The sequence below is a fragment of the Rhineura floridana genome, chromosome 2 (genome assembly GCF_030035675.1).
Source record: "Rhineura floridana isolate rRhiFlo1 chromosome 2, rRhiFlo1.hap2, whole genome shotgun sequence".
NCBI classification, from domain to species: domain Eukaryota; kingdom Metazoa; phylum Chordata; class Lepidosauria; order Squamata; family Rhineuridae; genus Rhineura; species Rhineura floridana.
The window spans coordinates 8,525,932-8,552,201 of NC_084481.1; the positions used below are offsets into that span (position 1 = coordinate 8,525,932).

The 26,270-nt window shown below is 41.3% G+C and overlaps 1 protein-coding gene across 2 annotated transcripts in view; it reads left to right on the forward strand.

The window, feature by feature from the left end:
- SPAG16 (sperm associated antigen 16) overlaps window positions 1-26,270 on the forward strand; it is a 761,887-nt gene that overhangs the window by 330,941 nt on the left and 404,676 nt on the right. For both annotated transcript variants that reach the window (XM_061607700.1, XM_061607701.1), the window contains exon 12: window positions 11,923-12,108. In XM_061607700.1, coding sequence (XP_061463684.1) covers window positions 11,923-12,108 — 186 coding nt within the window. The remainder of the gene's footprint in view (window positions 1-11,922; window positions 12,109-26,270) is intronic.

Here is a 26,270-nt window from a genome sequence, read left to right on the forward strand (position 1 = left end):
GTTTGACTCAGCTCTACCCTAGCCTCCCCCACCCCACAGACTCTTTAAACCAGTTTAAGTTTACAGTGCAGATATATGCCATATGCCTCTAATTAAAAAGGGTTCTCTCGTGGCTACAATTCTCATAACACAATTCTGCCAGCTTTTCAGCTATTACAGATAAGGTATCTTATAGTCAGGATCTGGCTGACTATGTAAAGCTACTGGTAACTGGTTTATGAAAAAATCTGCCTTTACTTACTTAATTGAGAAAAATATGGATTAAAAATCGGGGAGAAGGGGGACTGGTGACAGCAGTGACTCATCTCCTATTCAGAAATTTAAAATGGATAGTCCTAAGATATTTCTCTCTTACTAATTTGAAAAGTGCCTTCATATTTTTTCAGCAAACATTGGAAATAATTGAATATTCAAGATTATGAATGTCTACACATTAAGTATATAGTCAAAAGAAAATCCTTGCTGTAAAGAATGCAGGGGTTTACACATTTAATAGAATCTCTATTAGCATAATATGTGGAACATTGCTGTTAATAATAAAGTACATTGCATTCTTAATAAATATTTTCAGTTAAGTATGGCAGGGAGGAAAGATTGAACAAGAATATTTCTTAGATTATACAGCCACAAGAGTGGCTGTATACTATACCCAACGCAGATTTTTCACATTCTGCCATGTTAAATTAAAAATACCCCCATGCCATTCTGCTGCTTCCCAGTTTGTGAAGGGTGCTGAGAAGAGACTCCTATTCCCCTGACAGAGCTCCAGTGGCCAGAGTATTTAACAGTAAGCTGTTCTGACTGAAGCATGATTGCACGACAGCAAATCCCACTGAACTCAATAAGCATGCAAATTAAACATGCCCCCTCCTCCTCGTCCCCTTCAGCCTGCTCCCATCTCACCTCCTTCGCCTTCCCCTCCTCCCTCTGCCCTCCTTCCCCCTGGTCAGTTTCACCTATCCTAAGCATGATTGCAGGGGAGTAAATCCCATTGAACTCAATAAGCATGCAAATGATCAGTCCATTCTTAGCAAACTTGCATAGGATCCCATTTCTTACCTCCCAGATGAAAAAGTAGAGAAATTCACTAATAGGCAAAAAACCCTTGCGGTTTAAGAACATACCTATAGCCAACATATATTTCTATCAAACGTTAAAATGCAAGGAAATTGGACAGCTATTGTTAATGCACCAGTGAAGCAAGAGATCTGATTTCTTCTCTGAGATATTGTACTGCCCTACAAATTTGTAAAAATGCAAACACCATTTGGGTTGGTCTTTCACAGTCCAATCCACTTCCTGTGTAGCTTGAAAGAATCTGGTAAGATGTGCCTCTGGGAGAAGGCACTCCAACAAGTTGCTGGATCCTAAGAAGTGAAGGGCTTTAAATACCAAAACCTAAACTTTAAATTGGGCCCAGATGCATATAGGCAGTCAGTGCATATCCTGCATAATTAGTGTGCAGCTTACCAATTTGATCCCTCACCTATGAGAAAAATTGAACAACAGCAATAACTGAGGTTAACACAGGCTGCAGTCTTTGAAACCTCCTTAGGTATTGGTTGTAAGAGTGTATTGTGTTTCAAGAATCCTATTATTCATTCTGTCCTTGTACAATTCTAAATTGGGCAGGATGTTTACATGTGTTTTATGTAGAATATTTGTAGGTATTTGCTGAATGAGTAAAAATGATTCAGCAAGTTGTCAGAGTGATTCCAGACCTTCTCCTTCAACATGTGAAGGGCTGAGCCAGCAGGAGACACAGGGGTTAGTGAAAGAAGTGTGACTCCACTCTTTTCCTCACGTGATGATGCATAATTTTAAAGTGTGCAGTGAGTCTTGAGTGCCCGAATGAACAGATTATTATTGAAAGAAAATGATATTTTGAGTAAACTTGACCAATTGCACTCAAGGACAGAGACTAATTGTTTAATAAATAAATGTTTAAACATTTATTTAAATGTCTTGTTCGTAGGAGAAGGGTAGAACATCCTAATCTGTTGAAAGGCCAGAAAGGCAGAGTGGCTAAGGAAGGTTATCTAGTTTGCCTCTTCTTCTTAATAGCAAAATGAAAGGAGGAGAAGAAAACAGTTGAGCACTTTTCTTTTTTCAGTGTATGGTTGAGTTGGACATAAGAAGACTTTGCTGGATCAGGCCAGGGCCCATCTAGTTCAGCATCCTGTTTTCACAGTGGCTAACCAGATGCCCATGGAAATCACACTTGATGAGGAGGGTGTACTTGATATTCTGGGGGAAAAAATTGGGGGGTTTCAAAGCTTTCAACCTATTGAGTGTTTGACCCCATACCTTCTGTACTGAAAAGCATTTGTGTTTTGAGGAAAAAGCACTCTGAATTTCCTCAGAGGTAATCCTCTGGAGTCTCTGTAGTGCTAGGGAATGGAACATGGAAATAGATGTTGCTGCTGAGATTGCTTTAGGTAGGAGGATCTGTGTTGTATGTGTATACATACTATTCCCTTTCCCCTATGCTATATTGTATTTATTTAATAAATGAGTATGCTTGCTTTTCAGGACAAGTCTTTTCAAAGTAATTTACAGCCATATATCTGTATACAAATCAGGCCATGATAGTGCTCAAATCCCATTCATTACTAAAGTCCACAATGATAATTGTAGAGCTACCACCAAAAATGCCCTCATCTGTGTGCTCCAATTTGCCTTCTTGATAGGTGGGCACCTTCAGAGGTAGATCTTACAGTATGGTCAGGCTGATACAGATGCAGGCAGTCCTTCAAAGAGCCCATTCCCAGATGTGAAGGGCTTTAAAGGTCATATGTTGTGCTTTAAATTGGAGGTAAGTGTAACATGTGTGTAATATTAAAAAGCAGTGCAAACTGACCTCCTGACTCCAAGCAATAGCCAGGCACTTTGTACCATTTGAAGTTTCCAGCCTCTCTTTAAGGCAACCCCAAACAGAGCTCATTTTCTCTAGATGATGTGTAGGGTATTTGTTGAATAAGTAAAAGTGGCACTACCACCATGTGCTCAGTTGCTGTTATTATAAGCAATGGGAGTAGTTGTATATTATAGCCAGCATGGATTTTTCACATTCCACAATGTTAAATTGAAAATACCCCCATACCATTCTGCTGCTTTCCATAAGCACATTTCAAAACAAATCTTACAAATCTTATAGTCCTGAATTAAGAAATACTTGCTTAACAACCCTCTAGGTTTTCATGGTGATACACATAACAGTCAGAGAGAATCAAGAGTTCAAACTTTAAAACAAGAGGGGGGAAATCCAGATTCCTTTTGTACTTTTTTACTGTCAGTGGTCTCATAATTTGTTGAAATTCATTAGAAATCAGCCATGTTCACAGAGTATCTGTAATACTATTACTGACCTTGCCCCATACTCTGACCTTCATCTTATGTAGTTTAAAAGTTTTTTAAAAAGCATGGCTGATTTTGAATTAATTTAAGAAATTTAACATTCAAATCTATTATAATGTCAGGCATGCTCAGTAAGAACTGCTCAGTAAGCATGATTGTACAGGAGTAAATCCCATTGAGCTCAAGAAAGCATGCAAATGATAAAAGCTGCCCCTCCCTCCTATTCCCTCCCTTTTGCCCCCCTTCCTTTGCCCCTCCCTCTCCCCCTCCCCCTCCCCTCCCCTCCCTCTCCCCCTCCCCTCCCTCTCCCCCTCCCCTCCCCCTCCCCCTCCCCTCCCCCTCCCCCTCCCCTCCCTCTCCCCCTCCCCCTCCCTTCCCCCTCCCCCTCCCCCTCCCTTCCCCCTCCCCCTCCCCTCCCCCTCCCCTCCCCCTCCCCCTCCCCTCCCCCTCCCCTCCCCCTCCCCTCCCCCTCCCCTCCCTCTCCCCCTCCCCTCCCCCTCCCCTCCCCTCCCCCTCCCCCTCCCCTCCCTCTCCCCCTCCCCCTCCCCCTCCCCCTCCCCTCCCTCTCCCCCTCCCCTCCCCTCCCTCTCCCCCTCCCTCTCCCCCTCCCCTCCCCTCCCTCCTCCCCTCCCCTCCCCCTCCCCTCCCCTCCCTCCTCCCCTCCCCTCCCCCTCCCTCTCCCCCTCCCTCTCCCCCTCCCTCTCCCCCTCCCCACCCTCTCCCCCTCACCTCCCTCCCCTCCCTTTCCTATCCCAACCTCCTCTTTCTCCATGGTCAGTTTTACCTATTCTAAGCATGATTGCACAGGAGTAAATCCCATTAAACTTAATAAGCATGCAAATGATCAGACCTGACTTTCCCCTCCCCCTTCTCCTCTCCTTCCCCCCTCTCCCTTTCTCCTCTCCTTCCCCCCTCTCCCTTTCTCCTCCTTTTTTCTCCCCTCCCCTCTTCTTTCTCCTCCCCTGCCCACTCCAGCTCTCCCTCCTCCTCCTCCTCCATGGTCACTTTCACCTATCCTAAACATGATTGCACAGGAATAAATCCCACTGAACTCAAAAAGCATGCAAATGATCAAACCTGCTCCTCCCCTCCCCCTACCTCCTGCTCCCCTCCCCTCCCCCTACCTCCTGCTCCCCTCCCCTCCCCCTACCTCCTGCTCCCCTCCCCTCCCCCTACCTCCTGCTCCCCTCCCCTCCCCCTACCTCCTGCTCCCCTCCCCCTCCCCTCTGCAATCCCTCCTCCCCTTCCCCTGCACTTCCTCCTCCTTTCCTCCCCATTCTGCTGTGGTCAGTTTTGCCTATCCTAAGCATGATTGCAGGGGAGTACATCTCTGAACTCAATAAGCATGCAAATGATCAATCCATTCTCAGCAAACCTGCACAGGATCCCACTTCCTGGATGAAAAAGCAGAGAAATTCACTAAAAGACAAACAAACCTTGCGGTGTAAGAACATACCTACAGCCAAAAGATATTTCTATCAAACTTTAAAAAGCACGAAATTTGGGCAGCTATAGTGAATGCACCAGGGGAGCAGGAGACCTGACCTCCTCTGAGATATTGTACTGCCCTACAAATTTGTCAAAATGCAAACAGAAGTTGGGTTGATCTTTCACACTCCAATCCACTTCCTGTGTTGTTTGGAAGAATTTGGTAATGAGTGCCTCTGAGCATATGGTGAATGGTGGCAACACCTGCAATCAGCCCAAATAACTGTAACAAGACGTGCTGTACTGATCTTGTTTTAGCTGGGAGGAAGCAACAATATTAAGACTGTTGATAGAGTTCAGATAGTCACTTTAAATATGTTTGATTTACTTTGTAATTTTAGTGAAGTTTCCTATAGTAAATCATTTTCTTTTGCTTCTGTTTCTGTGAATATGTGAAGTACAGCAACAATGCAACACTAAAAAAAAAAGCTCCAAAAACAATGGTGGAATAATGGCACTGACTGTTCTGCAGAATAGTTTCCATTGGACATGAGGAGTGTCTCAGTTTGCACAAGATAAAACAGTGGGAGGTGAAACATATTCTAGCAAAATTCTACGTGTTCTCTATGTTTTTATTTGACCATGCCCACCTTTCCTTAAGTGAAGTAGTTTAAGCATAGCAGGCTCAAAACATGCATCTTGGGTAGGCCAAGTTTGCTTTTTCTAACAGCTAGAGTCATTGCTTGTAGCAACATATTGTAATCAGTCTGATTTTACATTAAACTGGAGTTTCAGATTCAACTGTTAATGCACCCAAAATACAAACAGAACATAACCTCCCATTTGAAACACAAAAGTCTGTCTTCACCATCATATGACATTGACCAATAAAAAGGCTTTGAAATTATTAAAAATAAATGTGATACAGATTTCTAGGATGAATAATGAGAGAAATATAATTTTCAAGCTTAGTTTCTCTGTAGAAACAGTAGTAACACCGGAAAGAAGCAAAGTAAGAACACCAACAAACATACAAAAATGTAATTCTCCATCTCTGGAGATGGCAGGTGTTGCCACCACTCACCACATGCTCAGAGGCACATGTTACCAAATTCTTCCAAGTGACACAGGAAGTGAATTGGACTGTGAAAGACCAACCCAAACTGTGTTTGCATTTTGACCAATTTGTAGGGCAGTACAATATCTCAGATAGGAGGTCAGGTCTCCTGCTACCCTGGTGCATTCACTTATAGGTGTGCAATTCCCCTGCTTTTCAAAGTCTGATAGAAATATCTGTTAGCTATAGGTACATTCTTAAATCACAAGGGTTTTATTTTCTATTAGTGTATTATTTCTGTGTTCTGAGGTAGAAGTTGATTTGATTTATTAGATTTTGTTTACTTCTGATTTAAACGGAGTATGGGTAGAACAGATAATTTGGAATAGGGTGGACAAACAGTAGCAAAAAATCAAGGAAGGAGGCACCCAAAATCCTATATGAACATGTGCATTCACCTTTGAAAAGTAGTTACTGTGATTGAAATCAGTGTCATACACCTTTCAGAATTCAGAAACCTTCCTGCTTTCAGTAAGTGGCTACACCCACATGAGTAGGTGTTCTGTTTATCCTTCTTCTTTTAAAAGCCAGCTGCTTTTAAGAATTTAGTTTGTTACATTGATGAGATACCAGAGCTTGGAAGTAACTAGTTACAAGTAACGAATTACTTGTAATTCATTACTCTTTTGAGTAACAAGTGGGTAATTCCTTTACATTTTGATTGTAATAGAACTAGGAGTAATTTTACTACTGTTGTGGAGTAATTGTAACGTTTCCAGAATTACTTTTGGGCATTACTTGGGGGGAGCAGGGGAAGTCTTCTGCTCCTCTGATTTGTGGTGTGTATGGGTGGTTGGTTGTGTGGGTGGTGTGGGGGGTGGTTGTGGTTGTGTGGGTGGTTGTGTGGGTGGTTGTGTGGGTGGTTGTGTGGGTGGTTGTGTGGGTGGTTGTGTGGGTGGTTGTGTGGGTGGTTGTGTGGTTGTATGTTGGGTGGTTGTGTGGTGTGTTTGCACTTGGCACACAAAGTGGCCTCCACCACCCTCTCTGGCTATTGTGCTGCATTTGCAGTATTTTAACTTTTTTGCATCTATGGGGAAAATGTTTGCTTGAGTGAGTGTCCCTTAGTTGGTGGCAGGGCAGGGTCTGGGAAGTGGTTAAGTGAGAGAGATTTTGCTGGCTGGCTGAGTGGGGGGGGTTGCACTTGGTTTGACATGCAAAGATCTGAGTAGTAGCCTCAGCCTCCCTCCCCACCACCCTTACCAGCGGAGTGACCACCATTGCTATCTTATGAATAAAAATAATTATTCTACTACCTCTGTATGTGTTTATTTTTAATGTTGTTTTAGGCTACTTAGATGTGCAGCAACCAAGGCCAGCACCTTGTAGGTGTAAAGTAACTGAAATGTAATTGTAGTGATTACTTTGGAGGAGAAGTAATCAGTTACTTTCAGAGCAATTATAATTGTAAGGGTAATTACTACTTTTTTGGGCCATGTAACTGTAACTGTAATTTATTACTTTTTAAAAGTAATCTTCCAAGCTCTGTGAGATACCAGCTTGTTATTTGCACAAGATCAATCAATCAATCAAATTTTATTATGCGGTCATAGACCCAATATACAATTGATTTAACACGAGGTAAAAGAATATAAGTTATAAAATAGAGCTAACAGAGCTCATATTAATACAGCATTAAAATAAACATTACTGGCTAAGAGAGATCTTCTTACGTATAATTTGGGCAGCAAAGATGAACTTAGCAGCAGATAGGGTGGTTAACTTGTCAGTGCCGGCCAGAAAATGTTTCAGTAATCGGTCAACAGGCCTGCCCGGGAAGTTTTTCATAATAGGATTTAGGTACCTAAGGCATTCAACATTATAGTAGGGACAAACAAATTTGCACAAGATATTCCAAGTCATGTATTCTAATCCTTTCTTCCATTTGCCTTATTATGGTTTATTCTACTTTGTTAATAGCCCTGTTTAAATTTTCTGTGTTGTGTTCACATGCAACCAGTTTCAGTTTTTGAAAGGTTTTTAGTGTTCTTTTTTCCTTATGCTTCATTTTGATTGTCCTTTCCCTATTAATTTTAGTATTTGGCTAGCATCATGCAGAGTGTTGTTTTGTTTACTTTGAGCAGATATATGTATGTAGGGTTTTTTTCATATTTTAGAGTTTTAGAATGTAATTTATTTTAATGGTGTTTATATATTTATATACTTTTGCAGATTGCCCTTGACAGAGGGTTGTGCCAACACTTGAAATGCGTTGGGCTGCAATAAAAATTTCTCATCTCCAACTATCTGCAGTTTACTTGTTTGCACCTTGAGGGTCTCCCTGTCTTTGTTTGGAGAAACAGTAGTGAACCAAAGAATGCAGCATTACATATTTAGAAAATCAAATATGTGACTAAAAATTGAATTTTTAGTTGTAATATTGAGAAACACACAAAATGTGCCTATTTGAGAACATTTAAGATACACTGGAACTCATTGACCTCTTTTAACCAAGTTGTTAGATAATTTCCAATGGAACTTGAGAATTGCTATTCTTTAGCCTGTGTATCCTTTTGTGTGGAGTGGATGTTCTAGTTTCTGTTGGTGGTTCTTGCAGATCTGACATATTTTGTTCATTTTTTTGCATTAACTAACTACTGTGGGGGCAGTAGTTTATATTGAGAACTCTACATTACACTCTTTGTGGTGTCTGTGATATAAACTCTCACACAGAGATAATATACATATACATGAACCCATAGACACACCTCTTAAAATGCATGTGATATGTGGTTGAACTAAAGCAATATACCAAAGCATTATGAAAGCTTTGCAAGCAGTCTCTGTTTATTGCTCATGCATATCGGTCACCCTACCTCAGTGTGTGGCTCAAGGATGCAGTAGCAGAGGGTGGGCAGGAGAGGTGGCATTTGAGTATTAGATGGAGCTAGGCCGTGGCCAAATGGGAGGAGCTTGGGTAGGGGAAAAACTGGAGGCAAGTGAGGAAGTCTCCCCGCTTGAGGAAACTTGAGCTTTAGTGGATGAAAGCTATTTCAGTCTGTTTCAAAAGAGAGGGAGGGAGGAAGTTAGATTTCTTTAAGGAACACATCTTTACAAAACAACAGAGGACTGATTTCCTGACTTTAGCATCAGCCTGCACACTTTTTCTTACCCCACCAGAGTCTTACTGTGACAGCTGAGGTCAGCACTTCTACTCTCACTTCATAGACTTTTAATGTCAAGCCTTGTAAAGAAGTTCAGAAACCCTACTCTCTGGGAAACACTTTTTTTTCCACTGGGCCATTAGAACTAGAGTATCAAACTTTTAATGCAGTGTTCATCTGTTCCCTCAGGTATGTTAGATTTAGGAAAATATTGGAGGGAATATTTTAGGCACTTGTAAACATTTTGTTTTTAAAAAGTATTTCATCATATTTCACTCTAAATATTAGTGAAAATATCAGCTCCTAAGTTGAGGCTATGCTGACTCCAATTAGGCTGAAGCAGTGCTTTTTTGTGACAGTATTTGCTGGTATGGAGTACCACCACCTTTTATTTTGCTGTCCATGTCAGTCATTTTGTGGTGGCACACATAGCACTTGTGTCAAGATATGAGTACCGACACCTTACTGTTTTTACCAAAAAAGGCACTGGGCTGACATATTCCATGACTGATATAGCCATTTATTTCATTTATCTCATGCAGTTTCTCTCTTATGTATTGGCATGCAAGTTGAACATGGAGTGCAGATGCTATACCAGTGTTGTGATAGGGTGGAGATGGGGTGCCACTCTCTGGCAATGAGCTAGTTGCTGTTATTCCTCCAAAATGTGTCATTTTGTAAAGCAAACCAGTTCCTAAGATATGATTGTCTGAAACAACAAGTTATTTCATGTTTCCCTACGCTTTCATGGAGTGCAAGCAACACCTGTTTCTTCTTCCCAATTGCAAAACTGCAGGCTGATAAACTAAGGCTGCAATCTTCACCCCATTTGCCTGGGAGTAAGTCCCATTGAATTCAGTAGGACTTACTTCTGAGTAGACAAGGTTAGGATTGTGTTATTAGTCTACAATCCTGTGCACGTTTATCTGGTAGTAAGTCATACTGAACACTGGGACTTAATTCCAAATAAATATGCCTAAGATTTCACTTCAAGAGCCTTGAGATACTATACTACATGTGCAGCCTTGGGACACTGCACTATGAATGACATTTTATTTTCAGATAGTTATACATTCCATAGATGTAATGTAATGGTGTAATTTATTATATTATCCTAATAGAACCCCTCCATCAGTGGGATAGAAAACTGTCTGCAAATTGAGCCTGCTTTACTTACGTTGAATGACATTAAGTTGCTTTGGATAATGTTTCATGTCTTTAAATAATATTTATAAAAGCACACCCATTTTTTATATCCAAGTTTTGCAGCAAATTGAAAAATAAATGAAGGCATTCTAAAGTCTGTTTTAACCTGTCTTTGTCTATGGCTTTATTAATAATACACTAGTATATCGTCCTCATTTATGATGAATCAAAAAGCTGAGATATTTCTAGCATTTTCTCATTTAAGTTTAAATTAATTCACCTTTTCTAAACTGTAACCATGGGCAACCATCGTATGAGACTGGAGGAGGCTGGGAGAAGGCAAGGAAGGCCTCTGCTGTGTATGTGTGGCAGGTTAATAGTTCTGGGTTCTGGTGTAAGGTACTGTTGGGAAAGTGTCTACTTACATTCCATGCAGTCTAATGAATTTAATTCTCAGCTTTTGTCAAATCAATACTTTTATTAAACACTCCACATAAAGGCTTCTATTAAACACTCCATATTTTAATACTGGTACATGAAGATAAATAGATGGGATGCATCTAACAAGAGTTTGGATCTTTCTTTCTGAAATGTGCAAAGAGGACTGTGGGTTTGGCTGACATTTTAATTCTGTGATGGAAATTATTTTAAAATATCACTTACATTTAATTCATACAAATCTAAATGTGTGGTTGGTTGGTTGGTGCCAACAATTAAAAACAACACAAGAATATAGATTCTCCCACCACACCCTCTCCAACCCATTTCCAAAATTTTGACTCAATCATGCTCTAGATCAGCAGTGAGGAATCTCCAACTTGTTGGGCCTAATTAAGCTAGTGGGCCCATTTCCCCCAAACACACCCACCTGCTCAGTACCCTAGTGCAGCTTATGGGGCTGAGAACACATCTTCAAAAGAGCTCTTCTCAGCACCGATCAGCTGATGGGCACTGTTTTTCCCTGCAAATGGACTTCAAAGGGGCTCCCTCTCAGTGCCTATCAGTCAATCAGTTCTGAGAACATACTGTCAAAGGGCTGCACAGAGGAGCTCCTTTGAAGGTGTGCTGTCCATGCCAATAAGCTGATTTACCCTTGTCAGTTGTCACCTGATTCTGTAATAACATCAAGTGATTGACAGATGGGTGATCATGTCCACCCATAAGTGTTGAACTGTAGTAGGTGGTGGAGATACGGATTCCACCTGCCAGTTGATCCAGTTCCCAACCCTTGTTTTAGGCATCACTGGGATTGTGATGACACATGAATGCCTTCCTCAGCATGCCCATGGCCCCTACGTCTCCTATAAACACTTGAAACTGAGTTGTAAATCAGTTTGAATCTCACTTACCTCCATCTATCATAAACTCAGTAGGTGGCCTTAGGTGAACATTCTTCCTTCCTCCCAGATTCAGCTCCCCATCCATAGTATGGAGATAATAATACTGACCTCTTACTGGATTATTGTAAGAATTACAGCAGCATAATACCAGAAAGAACTATGCAATGTTACATAATATTTTTATTAAACATAAGTCACAAATAACATACAACTACTTTAACAAAAAATTTAGGCTCATATTCAAGAAATGTTGTTACCACAATCAGTCCTCATGGAGATTCCAAAGCAGATGAATAAAGTTTTATAATGCCACAAAACTGTTCTAAGAGATGGAAAATTTAGGCTTTCTTCATACTGATTTGGGAAGATTACCTGAAAAGCTGCCAAAGAATCTTCAAGTGTTTAACCTAGATTTTTTTATTTTCAACAACAGCGGAACAAAATTGGTCACTTCAAGTGGAGATACAACAGTTCGGATATGGGACTTTGCAAAGGGTGGTTGCATTCTGACCTTAGAAGGTCACAGCTATGCAGCATGGGACTGCTCCTGGCATTCATTTGGAGATTTCGTGGCTTCTGCCTCTATGGATAAAACTAGCAAAATATGGGACCTAAACAGGTATGTGATGATTTATGTCTATCTATATATTGAAAGTGATTCTACTTGATGTTTGGTGGAGGAAAAGGCTGGTAATTTTAGACCAAGTGAAGTGTCACTGAGGGTAGCTCAAGAGAACAACAAATTATCTAATCTATCAAGTTATAAAAACACAAAAATATTATACAATATTAAGCATAATTTACTCACTCTAAATGAATACAAACAAGGACACATTTAATTATGTCACATCCTGCAAAGTGTAAAGTGATTTTTAAGTGCCTTTTTTATTCCAAGGCCCATTGAATTCATTGTCAAGATTGTTCCATATCAGATCTGTGTATCCTGATTACATCTGATTTCTCTGGTGTAAACTGTTTTTTACAGCCATAGGGTATTTAGACTTCCTTGCTACCTTGTATTGAAGTTCTGATAGGGTATGGAATTGATGGTTTATAAGCAGAGGTGAGAAACCTGTGGCCATCTTGATGTTGTTAAACTGCAACTCACATCATCCCTGATCATTGGCCACAATGGCAAAAAGTTGTAGTCCAACAATATCATGAGGTCCACAGCTTCCTTTGCTCTGGTTTACAGAAAACAAGCCCTCAGTTCTACAACATCTTGTTATGTATTTTTATCCATTTCTGAGCTATGTAATAACTTGCATTATCTGGTGATGATAGCATAATAAGGCCAGTCATGCAATTATGTATGCATGATATTTCATTTGTGACATTGGTACAAAGCCATAGATTGTGATGCCAGCAGTAGACATTGTGCTCTATCTCAACTTACTATCTGCTGCTGCAGTGCTCAAAAGGACTAGGTATTTTGCTTCTTGGTGATTACTATCAATATGATTGGCATGTGATACCATGTGTTTCCTCTTACGGCCAGGAAGAAGTCCTCTTAATTTTTAACTTCTAATGGATAGTTATGAGAATTAAGCAATTATTTTGACCTAGAGCCCAGGGCAGAGGATTTTTAATGCTTTGGTTTATACTTACCTGTCCTTTCGTGAAATAGCCCTAAGAGTCAAGAGTATTAGATGAAAATTCAGTGTGACTGAATAATGAAAGCATTCCATTCATTTCCTAGTAATAAACTTGCATTTTCTCATTAAAATAAATTGTAGGGCTGTTTGCTGTATTTGTATGTGCTTTTCATATTTACGAAGATGTTCACAGCTAGTATTCCTTACGATGCATGTAATCATCACAATAACTAAATTCTTCACAACATAAATTTGATTATGGGATTGGAATATGCTGAAGCTATCATTTGTCACTTATTTTTAGAGTTCCTGTATTTGTGTAAATAGGCATAGTTCAGAAGATTATTTAATGTTTCACTTTTGAGCTATATTATAGCATTTATCTGGATAATGATTCGCTACCAGCATTTCTGTGGCCTGGCCCTATGAGGGCATTGCTGATGTAATTTCTTAGAGACAGCCCAATACTCTGCATGTTTACTTAGAATTAAGCTCACTATTCCTAGACTGCACATCTCAATAAGCAGGTAGGGATAGTTGCATATTTGAATATCCCCCACTTGTACATTTGGATGCAAAGTGAAACCATGCTTTGCCATTACAAGCATGTGAAACCATGTGCCTTAGGCTTGTCTTCTCTTCTCCCACCCCCTTCCCTGTACCTCCACACATAATGAGAGGAGATTAAAAGCTGCTGATGCTGGCAAACTATATTTCATATATTTATGTCATTATTTAATCAGTCATTTTATAGGCTACCTTTCATTGCAAGATTCCCAGTTTAAAATTCCATATAAAATACTACATCCAGGAACACCAGCAGCAGCCATAAAAACCAGTAGAACCCTAAAAATAATACTAAACCCAGTTAAAAAGCATGCTGTAAGACCTGGGCATATTAAAAAAAAAAGTCTTCACTTGACACTGAATAGACATCAAGGTTGGCACCAGGTGAGCTTCTCCGGAAAGGACATTCCATATACAAGGCACCACCATAAAAAGGCCAAAGGAAGGCAAATTCCATGCTAGGGATCATTAGGAAAGGTATTGTTTGTTTGTTAGTTTGTTAAACAAACAAACGAAAGGTATTGAAAATAAAACTACCAATGTCATCATGACGTTATACAAACCTATGGTGCAGCCACATTTGGAATACTGTATACAGTTCTGGTCACCTCACCGCAAAAAGGATATTGTAGACCTGGAAAAGATTTGGAAAAGGGCAACCAAAATGATCAAGGGGATGGAGCGATTCCCCTATGAGGAAAGGTTGCAGCATTTGGGGCTTTTTAGTTTAGAGAAAAGGCATGTAAGAGGTGACATGATAGAAGTGTATAAAATGATGCATGGCATAGAAAAAATAGACGGAGAAAATCCCCCCCCCCTTCTCTCATAATACTAGTAGTTGTGGATATCCAATGAATGAATGTTGAAAGATTTGGGACAGATAAAATAAAGTACTTCTTCACACAGTACTTAGTTAATCTATGGAATTTGCTCCCACAAGAGGAGTGATAGCCACCAACTTGGATAGCTTTGAAAGAGGATCAGACAAATTCATAGTGGTAAGGCTATCAATGGCTACTAGCCATAATAGCTATGTTCTGCTTCCATAGCTGAAAGTGGTATGCTTCTGAGTACCAGTTTCTGGAAAATGCAGGAGGGGAGAGTGCTCTTGCACTCAGGTCCTGCTTGTGGACTTCCCATGGGCAACTGGTTGGCCACTGTGAGAACAGGATGGGCCATTGGCGTGATCCAGCAGGCTCTTATTGTGTTCTTAATGCCTAAGATGATGAATTAATATGACCAGCAAGCTCATGCCAAAAAAGCCTTCTAGTAGCCTTTTAGGGCTTCATAGCTAACAACCAGCACTTTGGATTGTGCAATGCATTGCACTAATCTAATCAAGTGGTTTCCAGATCATTAATAATAATAATAAAATTATATCTCGTCCTTCTTCTGAAAGGAGCTGTTGATAGATAGGGGTTGCAGCTGGTGCACCAGCCCAAGCTAGAGAAAACTGTGTGCCATGGATGCTGCTTGGGCTTCTAATGAGAATGCTAGATCAATATATTAGTACCCTCAAGCTGTGAAGCTGAACCAGAGGGAGCCGAGTCCTGTCCATAACAGGTTGAATAGAAGCTCCCTGGTCCGAGAAAACTATCTACCAATAGGATCTCCATCTTATCTGGATTTATCCTTAGTTTATTGGCCCCATCCAGTCCATTATTGCTTCCAGATTCAGTATCTTTAGTGCCTCATCTGAGTCTGATGAAAAGGATAAATGGAGCTGGGTGTCCTCAGAGCCTGAAGGCATCCCATTCCAGATCTCTCAGGTATGTTTATGCTTAAATAAACAAACATAGGTATCTCTTATTTATGTAATATGGCTTGTGCAACAAGATGGAACTTTGTAGCAAAAATGCCATGGAGCAGAAGCCTCCCATGAACAATGGTTTTTGCCAGCACACCTTCTGTAATCCAAGTATTAGTTATTTGTTTATCACCTTCCACACATATCTCAAGGCAATGTACAGAATGCAGTAGAAACAGCTAAGAAACAGTGTGAAAGAATACAGAAAATTGCATCTGATAAGAAACTAACTGTAAGAAACTATGACCCATGGCAAAGGCCTGTGGGTTTTGTTTGTTTTTGTTTCCAGAAGGAAAATGGTAAGTGGTAACTGGCTGAAATTTGGGAACGTTGTACAGGTGACAGCCTGTGACTGTGTCCTAGGACAACCCTGTAGGTCTTCTCATGTGTAAATTACACAATAATTTGTCCCCAGGGCTATTTGCTGGTGTATTTTTGGCCCCCAGTGATTTTTTGTTTCCAGAAGGAAAACAGTAAGTGGTAACTGGCTGAAATTTGGGAATGTTGTATATGTCAATAATGCCAGGGTCACCTCCCAACCCCAGGGCAATTGAACCCAGCCAGGCACAACTTGTGCCTCCCTTACTATGGCTGAGTTAAACCAAACACCAACCCTGTAAGGTAGGTAGGCTGTCACCATCCCTTAACTTGGTCTCCCACTCTGAGTCAAGGGGAAACACAGAGTGCCAATAAACTGGCAGAGATTCCCAAGAGCAAGAGCCAAACCTCACACTCACTGCTCTGGAGCCTCAAACCAAATTCAGTTTAGTAATCAGTAGCTTTGTGGGCAAGGTGCTGGATTCAGAGCCACAATGTCCCAAGTAACACACACCAGATAATTAAAAGGTAGTTTACTGATTAAAATATCAATGCATGTAAGAAGAGCAGCATACAATTCCTTTAAGCCAAAACACTCTTAAATAGAGTTAGGCGTGAGCAATGCTGATACAGAAATACAGTGAGACGGTTTCAATACAGACAAAAAAATAACAAAGCTTACCTAGCCTAAGCCAGAAACTCACAAACAGGAAAGTATAAGATCCTGTCCCTTGGCTCCCTTGTACCAATAGACATCACACAGGCAAGTCAGGATGGAATGGGGCAACTAACTGAAAGATAGCCCCTCTTTTATGGGAATTTATTCAGCAATAGTGAGAGAGCCAGTTAGCTAATCATGACACCTTTTGGTGATAGAATAGTCCAGAAATTTACCACAAGGGTAAGCCTACTAATTTATGTCTACTGAGGCCTCCTGACCTTGGGTGCCAGGCAGGCAGTACAGATAAGATACAGCTGTCTCCCTTCTAGCCTAGCAAGCTGCAGCTGGAGTATATAAGATGCCTTAAATTTTCCACCTTACAGCATCCCAGAAACCCATGCAGGATTTTACCAACAATTCCTGAGGGCTAAGCTATTTTACCTTGGCCAATTTAGCTGTTCTTGAGTACAGATTAAAATTTGTGACAATGTCCTAGAAGGACATCCCTGTAGGTACACTTATGTGTACATTACACAATGAAAAGTGCACCTGTGGCCCAAAAGTACTCCACAAGTCTGCATGATGGCTAGAGATTAAAATCCCTACTCAGCCCTAACCTATCTCACAGGGTGAGGAAGAATCATGTTTATCATATGAGTGCCTTGGAGATAAGTAACTATAAGTTCCTAGGAGGAAGGGGTGGATAAGAATGTGGTAAATACTGTAAATATTCAGACCAAAGTGTACTTTAACACAGGCTAACTGTAACCTTGACTATATTTTTATAGCATTATTTTTAATATTATTTATTGTTTATTGATTATTTATTAAATTTATATCCCGCCCTTAGAAGCCCAGAGAGACATATGACAAATGCTTCGGAACAGCTTTGATTAGAGGTCCCTTAATGTACCTGTACAATTATTTCAATGACAATAGTTGTCCTGTATACATTTTTACAATCAGCTACATACAGCACAACCTGCTTCCTTATATGAGAAGAGCTCAAAGACATGTGGGAATATAAGGCACAGTCCATCCAAAGTAAGCATTGACATTTCTACTGATTTCAATGGTAGAGTTGAACCTTGGATTAACGTTGACTGTGTCTAGGTTTTAGATGTTTCACACTAAGTCATCATATACGTGGGACTGTTAATGGTTTGGTGTTGCATGGGTTCTTTGAGATCTATGAAATGGAATTTTAGGAGTGATTTAAGCTGGATTTTAAGCTAAACAAATAATGCTTATAATGCTATTTCTTCACTGTGGGGACATGTTTCATTACTCTTGTTTGTACAGTAGCTTGTTACTGCAGTACAGGCAATAAAATTACTTTGCAAATGCAATTAGAAGCCCAGATGGTGGAGAATATAACTTTTTTCTGACATAAATTCACTAGGGAAAGTGCCCTAGGTATTGAACCAAGTGTTGCTGACTGGAGCAGAACTCAACAGGGAATGTGCTTTCCTGTTTCTGCAATATCTTTACCATCACTTTTGACAGTCCCACTATGACAGTGTTGGCACTTTCAATTTTCACTTGTTATTGTAACTCTAAGTCACATGGTATGCAGGGTTCCCATTCAACTTTCTCATGAAAGAAAGCATGTTAAATTGTGCCGGGGAAGGAGTTGCTTTCCTTTCATCCTGCGCTGCCAAGCCATCATTTCTTTAATAGTTCATCACCAGATGGCTGATTTAAAGATGTGTTTTGAAAGGGCTGAGTCTAATGATTAGAAAGCTCCAAATGCAACCTTATATAGAGCATTTCCCCATGAGTAGGTGGCAAAGAAGGACTGCAGCAATGTAGGATGTACTCTGTTGAGATTTCAGACAAAGGACATGCACTCAGATGAAGATGACCATTATGCTCAACCATAATGGTATTAGCAGGGATCCCAGACAGAATTGAGTTGCGTGCAACAGATAGAGAAAAGATAAAATGTTAGCATTGTGACATTGTTAAGAGATTCCATCTGGGTCTAGAGCTAATTGTACTTACATGTGATGACAATTTAAATGTTGAAAGAGAAAGTCCAGTAATACAGAAAAAGGAAATGCAGGAGGTTGTACTGAGACAATGTGGTTTCTCATGAAGATTTATAAAGTAACCCAGTTTAAAGACTTTCTGTTATGAAGAGCTGAATGCTATAGAAAAGCAAAACAGTTTATGTTAATAGGCATCTTTCCAAAGGCAGCACACAGTAACAAACTTACAAATGACTTCCACCTGAATTAAACAACTTTCAATTAGGGGAAAAAACTGAAATCATCCTACTTTGATAGTATTTAAGCATTCACATCCCTATTATATACATTATGTGATAGCTCATTGGGCTGGATCTGAAGAACTGTGAACAGTTAGAACATAGTTGCTAGCACTATTCCATAAGTGCCTGAACAACATTCCTGCTGAAATATAATGTGGCGGCGTTGAAGCATAAGAACATAAGAAGAGCCTGCTGGATCAGGCCAGTGGCCCATCTAGTCCAGCATCCTGTTCTCACAGTGGCCAACCAGGTGCCTGGGGGAAGCCCGCAAGCAGGACCCGAGTGCAAGAACACTCTCCCCTCCTGAGGCTTCCGGCAACTGGTTTTCAGAAGCATGCTGCCTCTGACTAGGGTGGCACAGCACAGCCATCACGGCTAGTAGCCATTGATAGCCCTGTCCTCCATGAATTTGTCTAATCTTCTTTTAAAGCCATCCAAGCTGGTGGCCATGACTGCATCTTGTGGGAGCAAATTCCATAGTTTAACTATGCGCTGAGTAAAGAAGTACTTCCTTTTGTCTGTCCTGAATCTTCCAACATTCAGCTTCTTTGAATGTCCACGAGTTCTAGTATTATGAGAGAGGGAGAAGAACTTTTCTCTATCCACTTTCTCAATGCCATGCATAATTTTATACACTTCTATCATGTCTCCTCTGACCCGCCTTTTCTCTAAACTAAAAAGCCCCAAATGCTGCAACCTTTCCTCGTAAGGGAGTCGCTCCATCCCCTTGATCATTCTGGTTGCCCTCTTCTGAACCTTTTCCAACTCTATAATATCCTTTTTGAGATGAGGCGACCAGAACTGTACACAGTATTCCAAATGCGGTCGCACCATAGATTTATACAACGGCATTATGATATCGGCTGTTTTATTTTCAATACCTTTCCTAATTATCGCTAGCATGGAATTTGCCTTTTTCACAGCTGCCGCACACTGGGTCGACATTTTCATCGTGCTGTCCACTACAACCCCGAGGTCTCTCTCCTGGTCGGTCACCGCCAGTTCAGACCCCATGAGCGTATATGTGAAATTAAGATTTTTTGCTCCAATATGCATAATTTTACACTTGTTTATATTGAATTGCATTTGCCATTTTTCTGCCCATTCACTCAGTTTGGAGAGGTCTTTTTGGAGCTCTTCTCAATCCCTTTTTGTTTTAACAACCCTGAACAATTTAGTGTCATCAGCAAACTTGGCCACTTCACTGCTCACTCCTAATTCTAGGTCATTAATGAACAAGTTGAAAAGTACAGGTCCCAATACCGATCCTTGAGGGTCTCCACTTTCTACAGCCCTCCATTGGGAGAACTGTCCGTTTATTCCTACTCTCTGCTTTTTGCTTCTTAACCAATTTCTTATCCACAAGAGGACCTCTCCTCTTATTCCATGACTGCTAAGCTTCCTCAGAAGCCTTTGGTGAGGTACCTTGTCAAACGCTTTTTGAAAGTCTAAGTACACTATGTCCACTGGATCACTTCTATCTATATGCTTGTTGACACTCTCAAAGAATTCTAATAGGTTACTGAGACAGGACTTTCCCTTGCAGAAGCCATGCTGGCTCTGCTTCAGCAAGGCTTGTTCTTCTATGTGCTTAGTTAATCTAGCTTTAATAATACTTTCTACCAGTTTTCCAGGGACAGAAGTTAAACTAACTGGCCTGTAATTTCCGGGATCCCCTCTGGATTCCTTTTTGAAGATTGGTGTTACATTTGCCACTTTCCAGTCCTCAGGCACGGAGGAGGACCCGAGGGACAAGTTACATATTTTAGTTAGCAGATCAGCAATTTCACCTTTGAGTTCTTTGAGAACTCTCGGGTGGATGCCATCCGGGCCCGGTGATTTGTCAGTTTTTATATTGTCCATTAAGCTTAGAACTTCCTCTCTCGTTACCACTATTTGTCTCAGTTCCTCAGAATCCCTTCCTGCAAATGTTAGTTCAGGTTCAGGGATCTGCCCTATATCTTCCACTGTGAAGACAGATGCAAAGAATTCATTTAGCTTCTCTGCAATCTCTTTATCGTTCTTTAGTACACCTTTGACTCCCTTATCATCCAAGGGTCCAATCATCTCCCTAGATGGTCTAGCAGTTATGTTTCTGCTTATACAAGCTCTTCTGCGAGTGGAAAAGCATCTTTGGATATAGTTTTGTTTTTCTCTTGTAATACTCTATTTGCTAGAGTTTAGAGCAAGGTTAAACAACCCTTCTATGAGTAGTAGGTAAATTTTCCATGTGAAACAACACTAATGTATCCAGCATCATGCACAATAAGTTTGCATGTGTGTGTCCTTCTGCTAAGCAAAGTCCAACATCTATAAACATTTCTGCCTCGTATTCAAGGCAAAAAGGTATGCAGATATTATTTACATAAACAGTTTCCAGGACTCAGATCTTCCATTAGGCAAGAACTGGTTGGTGGGGAGTGGCCTCAGGAGACAGGTTGGGGGAATGGTGAAGTGAGCCCCCACACCCAGCTAGCACCACTGGCCTCCCCTTACTACTTGCTACCTACTGTTTACATCCACCTTGGCAACAGAGACAGCAGAATGCCTGCTTACTATAGAGTACTTCCCTCTACCCCTCCTGGAGCTACATGGCCAGGTTGGGAACGGAAGAGGAGTGAGTGAGTAAGCAGCAGCTGAAGCTGCACCATGGATGAAGAGGAGGAGGAGGACAGAGAGAGAGCAGTAGCAGCCCCCCCCATCATCTTCTGCTTGAGTGATACCCCACCACACACCTGATTCAGAGCAGGGCTGGCTATGTCGGGATAGGAGAAGGCAAAAACAGCAGTGGCACAGGCTTAGCTAAATTTACTCTCTCTCTTAATTTTTCTTTCTAGCAGCAAAGACTGTCCGAATTTTCTAATCCTTCTCTGTCCTATCCTAAAAAGTGAGTTGTTTCGACACCAAGCATGAGTTTTCCCCAAGGTCCTCCTAAAGAGTTGTTGGCTTCCCACCACCACCACCTTTTCTCCTAACACTGGTTGCTAGGGGCAGGAAAAAGTAGAGGTTGCAGTACTGCAACTGAGCTCAGACACTCTACCTCTGCTCTCCAGCAGCAAAAAGGTTATTCTCTGTTTCTGTTTCATTTTCTAGTCCCTCGAATCCCCATAATTGTAAATTGCTATTAGCTTTCCCTTCCATTTTTACCTTTCATTTCCCTTAGCAATCAGAATGCATCTTTGCTGTGCTGGATTAATCTGAGATCAAAAACTCCAGGAAGGTTCCTCCCCTCCCTTATACTACGTAGTGAAGAGCAATCTGAAGTACATGCAATTGGATGCTTAATAGGGTTGCCAGGAGAGAAGCATCCCAAACCCTGAGATTTCAGGGGTGGGCCCTAGTGATGTCATGGGGGCAGGGCCTAGTAATGTCATTAAGCATCAACCACAGTTGCTTGGAGCAAAACACTCAAACGAAAAGAATTATCTGATTGGAAATTAAGATAGAAATCTTAGCTAAATGAGGGTGCTCCCAGAAGCAGCTGAAGTGATAGGCTCATTCTTTCTCACCTGCTTAGAGAGCCTGAGTAGGGAACATTTAATCTAGTCTACTAGCTTCTGGCAAGAAGGCTTTAAGTGCCCTCAGGACAGGACAGTCACTAGAAGCCCATTGTTGGAAGAAGGCCTAGTGCTGTGGAGATGTTAGATGGGAGCACTCGGGAGAAAAGATGGATGCCCCTGAAGGCTGCAATTTTAAACACACTAAGACTAAGCCCATAGAACTCAACGGGACATACTTCTGAGTACATATGGTTAGGATTCTGCTGTTGGTAAGGCTTGACTAGGGATCCTCTGCAACGATATCCATATCCAAGCAGGATTGGCAAACCCCTGCCTGGAATGCCCTCCTTGCCTTTTAACTTGGCAGCTCCAAACGTCTTTACAGACTTGACCCTCCACTGCAGAGAGAGGTTTGAGAAATAAGTAAGAGTTACGAAGATACTCTACTCTTTACTGCTTACTCTGTGGGCTACTATAAACTCCCTTATGCAATTCCATTGAGTAATAATTGACAGAGAGAAAACACACATGGTTTGGTCTACCTTCCCAGGCAGTAGCTTGGGAACAACAATTGAAGCCACATTTTCCAATATGTGACTATTGGGCAAGAAACAAGCCATCATGCAAATAGCAAGGTGCATCATCAGTGGGTTTAAGGGGGTTGAGCTGACCACATGTAACCACCGTTGGTTCTATGGATGTAAGCGAATAAGGTCAGAGTAAATGAAATGCAAATAGAAAAAGAAAAGACAGCGATCATTTCCTAAATGCAATACCATACCAACCCCAACAAGATTCCTATGGAAAAGACAGAAAAATCACCATCCCGCAACCAGTCACATTTCCTAACCAAAACTAAAAAAAAATCTTGGTATTCAGTCAGCCAAGGTCACAGAAATCCCCATGCAGCACAACCTGACCCAGGGGTTGCAGTTAGTGCAGAATGCTGCTGCACAATTGCTGACATGAGTGAGACCCTATCAGAACATAATGTCAGCTCTACACTGCATCAGCAGTGCCAGGGGGGGCTAGAAATTCCTGGGTCTTTGGCAGGGAAGGAAAGTCCTTAGCCAGCAGTCGGGTTGTAAATCTGCCAGGCCTATCCGAAGCGTACTTGCCAAGTCAGAAGTCCAGAAGCGAGGTCAGTGGAGGTCCGGGATCAATTGCCAAGGAGGTCAGTCAAAGAGATGCTGCAGGGAAACTAGGTCTCCACAAGCCACACCTGACGTTGCAGTCAGCAACAAGCTGTAGCCAAGGTGTGCCTTATAAAGAGCAAAGTTGACAGCAGGTGTGAGTCCTCAGCGTTTGGGCCTTAAGGAGACAGGCCTGCCTCTCTTCTGCCTGACCTTCTGCTGTCTACGTTCTGCAGGTGAGGGGGGAGTATCCTGTTCACTGTCTGTGTCTGGCTGCAGGGTCTCTGCTGTATCTGGGGTGCTCTGCAGCTGAGGGGGAGAAGGAGCTGGATTCTCAGGAGGCTCCTCCATGTCTCCTTCTGAGTCTGCTGCTCCTGGGTCTGCTGCTGTTACTCCCGAGTCGTCCTCATCTGAGGAGTCCTCTGACGGGGCCATGACACATAATACCTCTGCTCTGAAATCTGCACTGGTTGCCGATTTGCTACTAAGCCAAGTTCAAGGTGTGCTTCCCAAGTTACGGGTTCCACATAGTACTTGTTTTGCTCTTGTAAAAATCCATCCTTTAGTGTGGCAGAACCTACGCTTTGCAACTCCCTGCCTATTTACATTAGGCAAGCTCTTCATTGTACTGAAACCTGCTAAAAACATTTCTGTTTAGGCAACCCTACCCAGACATGCTATTATGTCTTTTATCTGTTTTTAACTCATTGCTGGTTTTGTTATTTTGAATGTTTTTAAATGCCTGTCTTTAACTGTTTTTGCCAATAATTTTATTGTTTTAATTCCTTCTATTAACTGCTTTCAGTTGCAGTATATAAATGTTGTCAATAAAATACTTAAATAAATTTTGGAGTCACTGTGGCCCTTGGGTCTCTTTCCTCTTTTAGGAACACCGAGTCAGGCCATTTGGTACCATCTAGCTCAGTACCATACTCTTAGCAGAAACCAGTAATGATTTGAAACGAATGCTGATGAAAGTTGAAGAGGAAAGCACAAAAGCAGGACTACAGCTGAACGTCAAAAAGACTAAAGTAATGACAACAGAAGATGTATGTAACTTTACAGTTGACAATGAGGACATTGAACTTGTCAAGGATTATCAATACCTCGGCACAGTCATTAACGAAAATGGAGACAATAGTCAAGAAATCAGAAGAAGGCTAGGACTGGGGAGGGCAGCTGTGAGAGACCTAGAAAAGGTCCTCAACTGCAAAGATGTATCACTGAATACTAAAGTCAGGATCATTCACACCTTGGTATTTCCGATCTCTATGGATGTGAAAGTTGGACAGTGAAAAAGGCAGATAAGAGAAATATCAACTCATTTGAAATGTGGTGCTGGAGGAGAGCTTTGCGCATACCATGGACTGCAAAAAAGACAAATAATTGGGTATTAGAACAAATTAAACCAGAACTGTCACTAGAAGTGAAAATGATGAAACTGAGGTTATCATACTTTGGACACATCATGAGAAGACATGATTCACTAGAAAAGACAATAATGCTGGAAAAACAGCAGGGAGTAGAAAAAGAGGAAGGCCAAACAAGAGATGGATTGATTCCATAAAGGAAGCCACAGACCTGAACTTACAAGATCTGAAGAGGGTGGTTCATGACATATGCTCTTGGAGGTCACTGATTCATTGGGTTGCCATAAGTTGTAATCGACTTGAAGGCACATAACAACAACAACAAGCTCAGTACTGATGACATGGACTAGCATTGGCTCTTCAGGATTCCAGGCAATAGTCTCTTCCAGAGATTGAATTTTGGACCTTGCATGCAAATCATGTGCCCTACCACTGAGCTACAGCCCTGTTTAAAAACGTGTCTTTTAAAATTGTTCTTTTCAATTCACTAATGAATGCGCAGCATACTAGGGCAGATCCATACAATTCATTTAAAATCACATTCAACATACAGTTGAAGCACATGAATCCCACCACAGAATCATGGGAACTGTAGTTTGTTCAGGGTGGTGGAAACTATAATTGTAATGGGGAAACTACACTTATTTTATTTATTTGTTTGTTTGCTTGTTATATTTATATCCCACCCTTTTTCCCAGTAGGAGCCCAGGGCAGCAAACAAAAGCACTAAAAACACTTTAACGCATCATAAAAACAGACTTTAAAATATATTAAAACAACAATTTAAAACATATTAAAATAAAACATCTTTAAAACATTTTTTTAAAAGGTTTAAAAACATATTAAAAAGTAACTTCAACACAGACTGGGATAAGGTCTCCACTTAAAAGGCTTGTTGAAAGAGGAAAGTCTTCAGCAGATGCTGAAAAGATAACAGAGATGGCGCCTTTCTAATATTTAAGGGGAGGGAATTCCAAAGGGTACGTGCCACTACACTAAAGGTCCGCTTCCTATGTTGTGCAGAACGGACCTCCTGATAAGGTGGTATCTGCAGGAGGCCCTCACCCGCAGATCACAGTGATCGACTGGGTATATAAGGGATAAGATTGTCTTTCAGGTATCCTGGTCCCAAGCTGTATAGGGCTTTGTACACCAAAACAAGAATCTTGAATTTACCCCCAGTAGCTCATAGGTAGCCAGTGCAATTCTTTCAGCAGCCAGGTGACATGTTGGTGATACACTGCCTCAATGAGCAGTCTCGCTGCCACATTTTGCACCAGCTACAGCTTCCAGACCAACCTCAAAGGTAGCCCCACATAGAGTGCATTTCAGTAATCCAGCCTGGAGGTTACCAGTGCACGGACAACAGTGATCAGGGTATCCCAGTTCAGAAACTGCCACAGCTGTCTTACCAACTGAAGCTGGTAAAAGGCACTCCTAGCCACTGAGGTCACCTGGGTGTCTAGCAACAGATGGATCCAGGAGTATCTCCAGACTGCTCTTTCAGAGGGAGTACGACCCCATCCAAAGCAGGCAACTAACAAATTATCCAAACTCT